Here is a 12,876-nt window from a genome sequence, read left to right as displayed (position 1 = left end):
AGTGAGGTGGGAGGTACAAGTGGAAAAGGCCTTATGTCTCCCTTCAGTGGAGCGCATCTTCAGGATTGTGATGAGGATGTAGATATAAGAGAGAGATATGACACTCATGGTGAATGTAATGACGGCTCCAGAAGAGATGGAAGGAATAATTTGAATGATGGAGATATCTGAGCAGGAAAGTTTCAATACAGGGGATAAATCACAAAAAAAGTGATCTATCTGATCTGGTCCACAGAAGGACAGACTCAATAAGCAACTAGTAAATGTCCAAGCATTTATACACCCACCTACATAAGAAGCTCCCACTAAGAGGATACAGATTGTGGGGGACATGTGGGTCGAGTAGGACAGTGGTGAGCAGATGGCCACATAGCGATCATAGGCCATGGCAGCCAGCAGAAAGCACTCAGTTGACCCAAACATGACCACGGAATTGAGCTGGGCTTCACAGGCAGTGACAAGGAGGACTGTTCTGTGTCTAAGAAACCCTGTAAGCATTATGGGTGTGACTGACGTGGAATACCCAATGTCCACAAAAGCCAAATGGCTGAGTAAGAGGTACATGGGAGTGTGAAGTTGGGAACAGCTTCTTATTAAAATGATTATGCTGATATTGCCTATGAGGGTGATGGAATATATTCCTAGAAATATCACAAATAAGATGACACAAAGTGTAGGATCTTCTGTTAACCCCAAAATGATGAACTCTGTGACAATGGTATCATTTCCGAACTCCATCTCTTCCATGAATTGTTCCTGTTGAGGCAAATGTGAACATTCATTTATTTTATGAGTTCATTCTCTCATTTATTAAGTCCCTGTTATGCTTCTCTCATGCTACATGCTCCTGGTTTTCTTTGTTTATTCCTCAGACTCATTCAGTGACCTTTTCCTGTCTGCAATCTGTAACTATCACTATTTCACTGTATTGGGCTTTTTCTCCTATTCTCTTTTGAGTGAAAGGAGAATGAATAGTCCAACCTAACCCTCTGGTATCTCAGTTATATTATTTTCTTCATCTAATATTCATATAGGAGTTCCCACTGCCTCTACCACTAACCTTAAGGTCAGTGGTTCAAACCCTCTATCTGCTCCTCAGAAATCCTATACAGGGTCTCTATGAGTCAAAACGGACTCAATGGCACTTAACAACTGCAACAATATTTACATAAACATAGCTGTCAAATACTGGTTCTTAAACAGATTTCTCTCCCAAGTGCCAGATCCATAGTTCTAATGATTTACGGGGAGTCTCTAATAGGAAATTATACAAGTGTTTCAAATCTCTTGTTGCTGTTAAGTTCTGTTAAGTCACTTCCAACTCATAGCAACCTGTATAGTATTTTCCAGCCTCTAAGTCTTTGCAGGAACAAAATGGCTCATCTTTCCTTCACAGAGTCACTCATGGGCTTGAACTGCTCACCCTGTGGATCACAGTCCTTTGTTTATCTTCTAGAGTCACGATGCTGCCATCTCAAAACTAGATTGTCCCATATCAAACGCATCCTGTCTTTGACTTCTCCTACTATATTCCACTTCTGAGGAATGACTTTACCACCCACAATTGCTCATAGATGCAAGTCACTATAGCCTTCTTCCTCTTGTTGTAGTTAGGTGCCAGCAAGTTGATTCTTATTCATTGTGACCCTGTGGACAGCAGACGGTCCTGTGCCATCCTCACAATTGTTAAGTTTGAGCCCATTGTTGCTGCCATTGTGTCATTCCATCTCATTGAGGGCCTTCTTCTTTTCTCTGATCCACCACTTTACCAAGTATAATGTCCATTTCCAGGAACTGGTCCCACCTGAAAACATGTCCAAGCTTCTAAGAAGCATTCTGTCTATACGTCTTCCAAGACAGATTTTTTTGTTCTTTTAGCAGTCCATGGTACTTTTCATATTCTCCCAACATCATAATTAAAATGCATAGATTCTTCTCTGGTTTTCTTTACTCATTGTCTAAAGTTCACATACATATGAGGCCATTGAACATACCATGGCTTGGTCAGATGCACTTCAATCTTCAAAGTGACATTTTTCCTCTTTAACACTTTAAGGTAACTTTTGATTTCCTGACAGCTGTTTCTATGAATGCTAATTGTGGATCAAGCAAAATGAAGTTCTTGATAAATTAAATAGTTTCTCCATTTATTATGGTGCTATTTATTGGTCTGTTGTTGTTATGTGCCATGGAGTTGGTTCTGACTCATAGCGACGCTGTACAGGGTTTCTGAGACTGTAAATCTTTACGAGAGCAGAAAGCCTCATCTTTCTCCTGCGGAACAGCTGGTAGTTTTGAACTGCTGACCATTAGATTAGCAGCCCAATTCGTAACCACTATGCTACCAGAGTGCCATTTTATTGGTCTATTTGTATGGATATTCATTTTGTTCTTATTGAGGTGCAGTTCATACTGAAAGCTGTTGTCTTTAATCTTCATGAGTAAATATTTTAAGTCCCCTTGGCTTCCAGAAAGGAAAGTTGTATCATATGCATATTTCAAATTGTTAACAAGTATTCCTCTATCCTGATACCACGTTCTTCATATAAGCCAGTTTCTTGGATTGTTTTCTCAGCATACAGATTGAATAAGTATGATGAAAGGATAGAACTCTAGCGTACACTATTCCTGATTTTAAACTATTCTGTATCCCCTTGTTATGTTTGAATGACTGTCTGTTGGTCTATGTACAGGTTCCTCATGAGCACCATCAAGTGTCCTGGAATACCCATTCTTCACAGTGTTGTCTATAGCTTGTCATGATCCACAGTCTAAAGCCTTTCTATAGTCAATAAACACAGTAAACATATTCTAATTTTCTCAGCTTTTAGAACATTTCTAGTATTCTCAGCTTTTAGTCTAGGTCCATCTTTTGTCAGCAATGATATCCCTAGTTCTACGCCCTCTTCAGTATCTGGCTTGAATTACTGGCAGTTCACTGTCAATGTACTGCTGTGACATTTTTTAAGTTACTTTAGCAAAATTTTACTTGCATGTAATATTTATGATACTCTTTGATGGCTTCCACATTCTATTTGGTAATCTTTCTTTGGAATGGGCACAAACATGGATCTTTTCCAGCCTATTAGGTAGTTGTCTTCCAAATATTTTGACATAGTTGAATGAGCACCTCCAGTGCTGCATCAGTTTGAAACATTTCAATTTGTACTTTATCAGTTCCTGGAGTTTTGTCTGTCCCCCCTCCCACTGGTGACTTCATTGCAGCTTGGACATCTTCCTTCAATTCCTTTGGTTCTGGATCCTAGGGTAACCCATAAAATGGTTGAATATCAACCAATTATTTTTTGTACAATGACTCTGTGTACTCTTTCTCTCTTCTTATGATTCTTCCTGCATCACTCAATATTTAGCCCGTAGAATCCTTCTATATTGTTCCACTTCTAATAATAAAATCCACATACTCTATCTATAATGCGTTGTTGTTGTTAAGTGCCGTCAAACTGGTTCCAACCCATAGCAACCCTATATAGGGTTTTCAAGGAGTGAGTGGTGAACTTGAACCACCAACCTTGTGATTCAAACTGACTTTGCAGTCCAGTGCATTAACCCACAGTGCCACACCTGGACTTCATCCACAATATAGCTGCCAATTTTATCTCTTCATTTTCTCTTTTCCATTCCTACTTTCTGTACCTTAGTTGAGGTCGTGTTTACTTTTCATCTTTTATTTGTTTACTCCCTACCTTTATTATTATCTTCTTATAATCTACTCACTATACATCTGCCCCAGTGAGCTCTTGCTGAAGTACAAAGAAGATGATGCAATAAGAACATGTTTAAGTCTTCCAATTACTTCTCAAGTTTTAATAATGAAACCTAATCTCAGTACAGCATATAACACCCTTTCAGATATAACCCCTGTTTGCCTGTTTCTCACTCTTGCAAAACTTTCAAAACTATTTACAGTCCTTGCAATGCACTCAGTTTTCTCTGACGTTTGTTCCACCTTTCCTTCTGCCTGGACCTCTCTTACCTTTTACCATCATTGCCCTGGTAACACCTGACCTTCTTTATGAGCCATATCTCTCAAATGTCTCTCTGACTCCTAAGAGTGGATCAGGTAACCTTTATTTGCAGATACCTTGATAGCCTGTGTTTACACTGGGTTATGGATTTTGTTTTAGCTGTTTGTTTGTTTACATGTTACTGCCCCCAGTTAATACATACACTACCCAAACTGCACATCTTATCTCTGTATCATAAATGCTTAATGCTGTGTTGAATAGTAAATGCTTTATTACTGTGATGAATAGGCAACCAGAGATAACTGTAATTAAATTTCCTTATCCAGAGACAGCAAGACTAGAAGTGACTGAAAACTGCCAGCACATGTTTAGTAATTTTGAGTGATTCAACTTTAATTTAATTAATATGCATTATTTTTAAACATTTAGTTATTCATAAGTTTTTACTATCAGAACTAGTAACCCCACAAATTGAGTCAAACATCAGGATGATAATATGACAAAATATGATAAATTTATTAAAAATCCATTTCTGGCTATTTATCCTAAGGAAATAATAGAAAAGCAGTGTGTTATGATTTTCAATAATGAAAACATTAAATTTACTGAAATGCTACCTACTTACCTTTTGTTATTTTATTGAGTTCTTGCCTGCATTTTCATCTCCATGATTTGCTATTGCCCTGTGACAGTGATGTGAAATTTCTGTGTTTTAAGGAATTCTTAAGAAAGAAGAATTAATGATGAATGTTAAAAGACATGGAGAATTTACTATAACTTAATGCTACTTTCAGATCATATAAAGGTTCATTGCAATATTATATTTATCATATATTTCTCTAGTATGAGAAAAGTGTGGAAATCATTTAAAACATTTCTATCATATATTAAATATTTTTCAGACTTTTATTTCAGTTACTTGGAAATTTAATTTATGCTACATCTTTATTTCATTAACTTCTGCTATATAACAATCCCTTAAGCTAAATTTTATAAGCAGTTAAATTAGTAAATTTATATATTTACAAAGAATTTTGCATATGCTCTTGTATCTTTTTTTAAAAACTGAAGAAATGCCCATCTGTACATTCTTTATTTTAGTAATTATGTTTTAGTTATCTAGTGCTGCTATAACAGAATACCACAAGAAGATGACTTTGACAAACAGAATATTACTTTCTCACAGTTTAGGAGTCTAGAAGTCTGAATTCAGTGTGGCTGTGCTAGGTGAAGACTTTCTCTCTCAGTTGGCTCTGAAAGATGGTCCTCGTCTCTTTGAGTTTCAGCTGCTAGGCAATCTTCATTTAGCTTTGGCAATTCTCTGCCCCCTATCTCTGCTTCTCTCACTTGCTTATTTTTCTCTTTTATATAAACATTTCTCTTTTACATAAAACATAACCTATACCAGTCCTGCCTCAGGATCTTAAGGACAAAGGCAGTCCATTCCCGAATGGAATGTTTACCACAGGCATAGAGGTTAGGATTTATAACACGGATTTCAGGGGGACACAATTCGTAGCAAATGCTCACTTTTGATGTACTTTACTTTTTGTGCATATGCAAATGCCATAGCTTTATCATAGTGTACATTCCACTTTTTAAATTTATATTTTCACTTAATAACATATTTTCCAGTTTCCTGAATAATCTTCACAGCTGACATGCTGCATGGAATAGCATCAAACTCCATAACATGGTGTTCATGGAGCTTCACAATCTGTCTCCTATTACCTTTCTAAATGCATCTCCTTATATTTGCTTCCTTGCAACTCTTGTACTTTGTAAGAGTGGTGTTAACGTGATAATGAGATTTATATTCAATGTTACTGGTTTAAATTTCCATACAAACATGTTTACTAACACCATTATTGCACTTCTTAAGATTTAAAAAATTTACCATAAATGATAAATATCATTAACAATGTCCTCAAATCTTCTTAAATTCTTAAAAACAAACATTTCTTACTTTAGAATAAGTAAGTCTTTAGTTCTTCTGAGGAGTTCTGTGACTGAATGAAGAGTCAGGAATTGAGAACCTGAAGCTCATTAACAAACATGTTTTATGTCTTCCTTAAAGATTTTCATGAAGCGTCTCTTAACAGTCCTCCAGTAATGGGCAACTAACTGTTTCATTTCAGCTTAATATTAAAAATATGATTTTAGTTTTATCAATTGCTTCCGCATGAGTTAAAGTGTATAAAGAATCTAAATTTATAGATTAAAAAAAGTCCTTGAAATATTTAAATATATCTACAGCTATTTTGTATCTATGCCTTTCTTCCTTTTTCTAAAGTAAGCAGCTAAAGAACCTTTGGGCAAGAAACCCTGGCAGCATAGTAAGCTATGCATTGTGCTCCTAACCACAAGGTCAGCAGTTCGAATCCATCAGATGCTGTGCAGGAGAAAGATGAGACTTTATGCTCCCGTAAAGATTTACAGCCTCAGAAATTTAACTCTAGGTCATACAAAAGCTGTTCTATCAGCCATTCCCCATGTAGGGTACTTTTTAGATCACTCACAATTCTCCTCAGTCTCTGAACACATTCTGGTCTCAGACAAAGGCACCGGTAAGAGTAGTAACTCTTTTGTTGTTGTTGTTGTTTTGTTTCTAGTTGAACAAACAGAAGTTTAATTTATTGCAAAAAAATCCATTATATTGCACTCACCTTTCAGAAAAATAATTTTTGATGCTAAATTCCAAAGAAAACTTTATAAAGTAAGTGTTGTGCATTTAAAGTAGTTAAGGACTCAGTAATCGACAATGTGAACCACTGAAGTCTCCTTCTGGTCAAGTAATACAGTTGCATACAATCTAGGAAGATGAGGATGAGTGTAGTAGGAGAAAAAGGTGTCTTTATATATGTGGTAGAAGAAAAAGGGAGGCTTAAATACAACAGTATAAATCTTCCAGTGATTTTTTGCTTGCCCCATTGAGAAAAGGTCCTTGTGTTTTTAGTACAGAAATGACTTATCGAACCAGGTGATTCATTAAGGTCAATTTTACTGTCCCCAAAGGAGCATTCATCATGGTGTCCTTTGGATTTCGTTCTCCTACTTTTTTTTCCCCCTTAATATAGGGGAAGGAGACAGTCCTTGACTTCCTGGAAGCATGTATAATATTCAGAGCAATTAATTTTTGTGTTTAAATGGAGAGTTCATAATGATTTTAAAGTTCCTTCCAATTTAAATAAACTTTGAATTAAACTGTAAAGGAGCATTGAATTGAAGAAGGGAATAGTAGTTGAAAACGATTCTTTGGACTTAGTGTTTATATCATTGCAGAAAATAATTATAATGATTTTGTATACATCCCTCATTGTTCATCTTTAAGTTCTGCTGAGGACTGAACTTCCTTAATTTTTACACCATTCATTTGCCCCATGCCTTTTCTAGGACTCTCTAGCCCCATCTGACAAGAATATCCTTTAAAACCATTAAAATATTTTCCTGCAATATATCAGCCCTCTTACTTTATCAGTCCTATTCAAAGTACTTACGCTCTTATCAAGAATGTATGGAGACACCAAAATTAAGAAGGAACCACTTCCAAAATCTCTGTAACTGTGTTTGTGAGTACTTCTGCATCCTACTCAATCCTTCTTCAACATTAAACTGGATTATTGATCAATTCTTACTCAGTGTCTAATACTCCATGAGTTATGACTTGTTGAAAGCAGACACTGCATCCATTTAATCATTTATTTTTAAGTCCATTAGCTAACCTATTTTAATCCCTTCTTGCCAAAACACACACAAAAAACAAGCTTCTACCATTGTTGTTGTTGTCAGGTGCCATTGAGTTTGTACTGACTTGTATTGATGCTGTGCACAACAGAACAAAGCACTGCCTGGTTCTGCACCAACCTCACAATCGTTATTATGCCGGAGTCCATTATTGCCACCACTGTGCCAATCCTTCTTGTTGGGGGGTCTTTCTCTTTTTCTCTGATCCTCCACTTTACCAAGCATTATATCCTTCTCCAGTGATTGGTCCCTTCTGACAAAATGTCCAAAGTATGAGAGATGAAGTTTGGCCATCCTGGCTTCCAAGGAGTACTCTGGTTGTACTTCTTCCAACACAGATCTGTTTGTTCTTTTGGCAATATGGATAGAGCTCTGCTCTCCATAAAAGAGAACGGGAGTGGACTCTCCCACAGTTCAGAAGAGAAATTGGGACATCTGTGTTCTACATACTATCTGGGTCGCTATATAGTTTTGAGTGCCTAGTATGAATCAGGGTCTTTACAAATATAATTTTTATTTACTTTGAAATTTTATTTATTGAAAATAAGGTATTAAAGTAATAGAAACTCAAACAAGAACATGAGCACAAACACATTATTTAATAATTTCATACGTTTTCAGTTACCTTTCAGTGCTTATTCTGTGCAAGTGCTTTCTAATTGAAAATTTTTTTTATAGAACTCTACATGTTTACCTTACAATATTTTATATTTTACTAGATATCTTTTCTTATATATCCCAAGCCTTACTTCTCTCACCCACTCCCAACCTCTCTGAGACAACAACAATTAGATTTTCAAGCCTTGCATTTAGATCCATAACCAGTTGTTTTAATATTTGCTTTGAGCTAGGAGTCCCTATACTGCAGCAAATGCCCCTCACCCTTTCCCAGTCAATATGAGACACATCTACACAACTGGGACAATATTTCTAGTAATATACAGACTCTAATTTTTTAAATCAGTCCAGACCTATGTACTTGTAGGGTTTTTTTTTCTTTTTTTTTGCTAACATGTAATTTGTAATACTTAGAATTAAAATCACATAGCACCAATTATACCAAATAGAACTACTTGTTTTTAACATGCATTTAAATATAGGTAGGCTTCTGGTCAAATCATGTGATCTTTATGTCAAGACCAGATTTACTGAAAGCTGGAAATCAGCCTAATTTTCCCATCCTCATTTTTGTTCTAGGATTTCTACAAACTAGACCATCTTGGAGGTCTTCTAGCTTAGGCACAAATCGTCTGTATCAGGAAAGTGCTAAAGTAATTTAATTGGGTGTGATGGTGTAATATAGGTTAAGCACATTGAGCCTAGAAACTGAAGACTTGAATCCACATTGATATGGGGAAACTATTGGCCATTCTCTAACTCAGTTTCCTTATCTGTAAATTGAGGGAAATTTATATCTAAGTCATATGATTGCTGTGAAAATTAAATGCAGATACATAATGCTTTGGAATCAGACTATCTGGATTCAAATACTAGTTCCACATGCCTTTTGAAATGTGACTTTGGGCAATCTACTTAACGTCTCTGTGCCTCAGATGATTTAATAGTAAAAGAATACTACCAGGTCATAAGATTGTCATGAGTGATATATGAATTGATATATGTAACTTATTTAGAATAGGGCCTGGTACATAATAAGTGCTAAATATAGGAAACATTCATGGTACCTACAAGTGCTCAATAATTATTTTTCTTAGGGAGTCTTGGGTGGAGCCGTGGGATAAGCACTGGACTGATTACCACTATGTTGGTGGCTCAAACACCCCACTTGATCTTTGGAAATCCTAAATAGGGTTTCTATGAGTAGGAGCTTAACAACAACAACGGCAGTGTTATTACTGGTTTCAAGGTGTCTCTTAGTTGGCTTTCAAGTGTATAAAAGCAAGAGTTAGAGCAAACACATACAACCTTAGCTTAAACAAGCATCTGGTAGCTACTAAGTGTGATATAGGCAGTCCCTGGGTTATGAAGGAGATCCATTTTTAGTGTGTCTTCAAGCTGAATTTATAGGTAAGTCAGAACAGGTGTTTTGCATGGTTCTTATTTAGCCTCATTTTATTCCAAGAAAAGGTTCAAAACAGTCTTTCCCAGGATTCAAAAGCTTCATGTAGTTCAAGTGAAGGTGATTGTGAAGAAAAATTGTTTTGAGTAAGAGATAGGTGATTGTTCAGTGGTTTAAAAGTGAGGGCAAATTTACATAACATTAAAGATAAAGTATGAATTGTCACTAAATTAGCAATCATAGCCCCAGGTCTTACTGTACGTGTAAACAGAAACACAGCTGGCCAGAAATACTAAGATTGGAGCTTAATAATGTATTCTTACAATTGCCTTTCTCAGGACCTCTTTTACATCTCTATTCCTCAGACTATAGATAAGGGGATTCAGCATGGGGATCACCACTGTGTAAAACACAGATACTATCTTGTTCTGGTCATTTGAGTGTGTGGATGTGGGCATCACATAAATAAACGTAATAGTCCCATAGTAGAGAGTAACTGCAGTGAGGTGGGAGGTACAAGTGGAAAAGGCCTTATGTCTCCCTTCAGTGGAGCGCATCTTCAGGATTGTGATGAGGATGTAGACATAAGAGAGAGCTATGACACACATGGTGGATGAAATGACGGCTCCAGAAGAGATGGAAGGAATAATTTGAATGATGGAGGGCTCTGAACAGGAAAGTTTCACAACAGGGGAGTAATCACAGAAAAAGTGATCTATCTTATCTGGTCCACAGAAGGACAGACCCAATAAGCAACTAGTAAATGTCCAAGCATTTATACACCCACCCACGTAGGAAGCTCCCACTAAGAGGATGCAGATTCTGGGGGACATGTGGGTTGAGTAGGACAGTGGTGAGCAGATGGCCACATAGCGATCATAGGCCATAGCACCCAGCAGAAAGCATTCAGTTGTCCCAAACATGACCACAGAATTGAGCTGGACTTTACAGGCAGTGACAAGGAGGACTGTTCTGTGTCTAAGAAGTCCTATAAGCATAATAGGTGTGACTGATGTGGAAAACCCAATGTCCACAAAAGCCAAATGGCTGAGTAAGAGGTACATGGGAGTGTGAAGTTGGGAACAGCTTCTTATTAAAATGATTATGCTGATGTTGCCTATTACGGTGACAGAATAGATTCCTAGAAATAACACAAATAAGACGATAGAAAGTATAGGATCTTGTGTTAACCCCAAAATGATGAACTCTGTCACAATGGTATCATTTCCAAACTCCATCTCGTCCATGAATTGTTCCTGTTGAGACAAATGTGAACATTCATTTATTTTATGAGTTCATTCTCTCATTTATTAAGTCCCTGTTATGCTTCTCTCATGCTACATGCTCCTGGTTTTCTTTCTTTCTTTTTTTGTTCCTCAGACTCATTCACAGTGAAGGAAAAGTCCTTCTCCAACCTGTAATTACAAATAGTCTACTGAATTTGGCTTTTTGACTTCTTCTTTTTAACAAAATGAGAATAATCCAACCTAACCCTCTGGTATCTCAGTTATATTATTTTCTTCATATAATATTTATATGGGAATTCCCACTGGAATCCACCACTAACCTTAAGGTCAGTGATTCAAACCCTCTATCTGCTCTTTGGAAACCCTATACATGGTCTTTATGAGTTGAAACATACTCAAAGGCACTTAAGGACAGTAACAATATTTATATAAAAAGACCACTCAAATCTTGGTTCTTAAACAGATTTCTCTCCCAGTTTCCAGATCGATAGTTTCAATGACTTATTGGGTTCTCCAGTGGGAAATTACACACGTTTCTCAAATCTTTGGTTGTTGTTAAGTTCTGTTGAGTCACTTCCAACTCACAACAACCTGTATAGTGTTATCCAGTATCTAAAGCTTCACAGGAGCAGAAAGCCTCATCTTTCTCCCGTAGAGTGGCTAGTAGTTCAAACTGCTCACCTGGTAGCTCACAGTTCAGCATTTATCCTCTAGGGCCACTGCACTGCACAAGTGTCAAACCTAGACTGCCCTATATCAAACTCATCCTGTCTTTTACTTCTTATCCTATGTTCTACTTCTGAGGAATGACTTCACCATCCACAATCACCCATATATGCAACTTGAAAATCATCCTAGCCTTCTTTCTGTTGTTGTTATTGTTAGGTGATGTCGAGTGGTTCTGACTCACTGTGATCCTATGTAAAACACATGGTCCTGTGCCATCCTCACAATTGTTAATTTTGAGCCCATTTTGCTGCCACTGTGTCAGTCTATCTCATTGAGAGTCTTCCTCTTTTCTCTAACCCTTCACTTTACTCAGTATAATGTCCTTTTCTAGAGACTGGTCCCACTAAAAACCTGTCCAAAGTATAAGAGATGAAGTTTCACCATCTGTGCTTCTAAGAAGCATTCTGATTATATTTCTTCCAAGACTGATTTGTTTGTTCCTTTAGTAGTACTTTCAATTTTCTCCAACACCATAATTCAAATGTATAGATTCTTCTCTGGTTTTCCTTACTCAGTGTCTAACTTTCACATTCACATGAGGTGACTGAACCTACCATTGTTCGGTTAGATGCACCTCAGTCTTCAAAGTGACATTTTTGCTCCTTAACATTTTAAAGGGGTCTTTTGCAGAAGATTTGCCTAATGTAATACATTGTTTTATTTTTTAGCAGCTGTTTCCATGAATGTTGATTGTGGACCAAGCAAAATGAAGCCTTAGACAAATTCAGTGTTTTCTCCATTCATTATGGTGCTATTTATTGGTCTAGTTGTGTGGATATTCACTTAGTTTATATTGAGGTGCAGTTCATACTGAAAGCTGTTGTCTTTGATCTTCACCAATAAGTATTTTAAGTTCTCTTGGCTTCCAGAAAGGAAGGTTGTATCTATCATCTGCCTATTGCAAATTGCTAACAAGTATTCCTCCATCCTGATGCCACATTCTTCATATAATCCAGTTTCTTGGATTATTTCCTCAGCATATGGATTGAATAAGTATGATGAAAGGATACAACTCTGGCATACACCATTCCTGATTTTAAACTATTCTGTATCCCCTTGTTATATTTGAATAACTACCTCTTGGTCTATGTACAGGTTCCTCATGAGCACAATCAAGTGTCCCGGAATACCCATTGATCACAGTGTTGTC

At 36.8% G+C, this 12,876-nt stretch overlaps 2 protein-coding genes across 2 annotated transcripts; both read right to left on the bottom strand.

Moving 5' to 3' along the window:
* On the bottom strand, positions 1-747 carry LOC102820172 (olfactory receptor 491-like; the record flags this gene model as incomplete). Its single annotated transcript, XM_006870291.1, has 1 exon — positions 1-747. A coding segment is annotated over exon 1 (747 nt), but the record flags the coding sequence as incomplete, so codon positions are not given.
* Positions 748-10,055: 9,308 nt separating this feature from the next.
* On the bottom strand, positions 10,056-10,997 carry LOC102819796 (olfactory receptor 491-like). Its single transcript, XM_006870290.1, has one exon. The coding sequence runs from the start codon at positions 10,995-10,997 to the stop codon at positions 10,056-10,058; it is 942 nt and encodes a 313-aa protein (XP_006870352.1).
* Between the last annotated feature and the right edge of the window lie 1,879 nt (positions 10,998-12,876).

Source organism: Chrysochloris asiatica, unplaced genomic scaffold (assembly GCF_000296735.1).
Source record: "Chrysochloris asiatica unplaced genomic scaffold, ChrAsi1.0 scaffold00140, whole genome shotgun sequence".
NCBI lineage: Eukaryota > Metazoa > Chordata > Mammalia > Afrosoricida > Chrysochloridae > Chrysochloris > Chrysochloris asiatica.
Note: the sequence above shows the minus strand (reverse complement) of the source record. Positions and strands in the feature narration are given on the sequence as shown.

Coding starts and splice junctions, on each gene's coding strand:
- LOC102819796 (XM_006870290.1), bottom strand. CDS start 10,997: ATGGACGAGATGGAGTTTGGAAATGATACCATTGTGACAGAGTTCATC.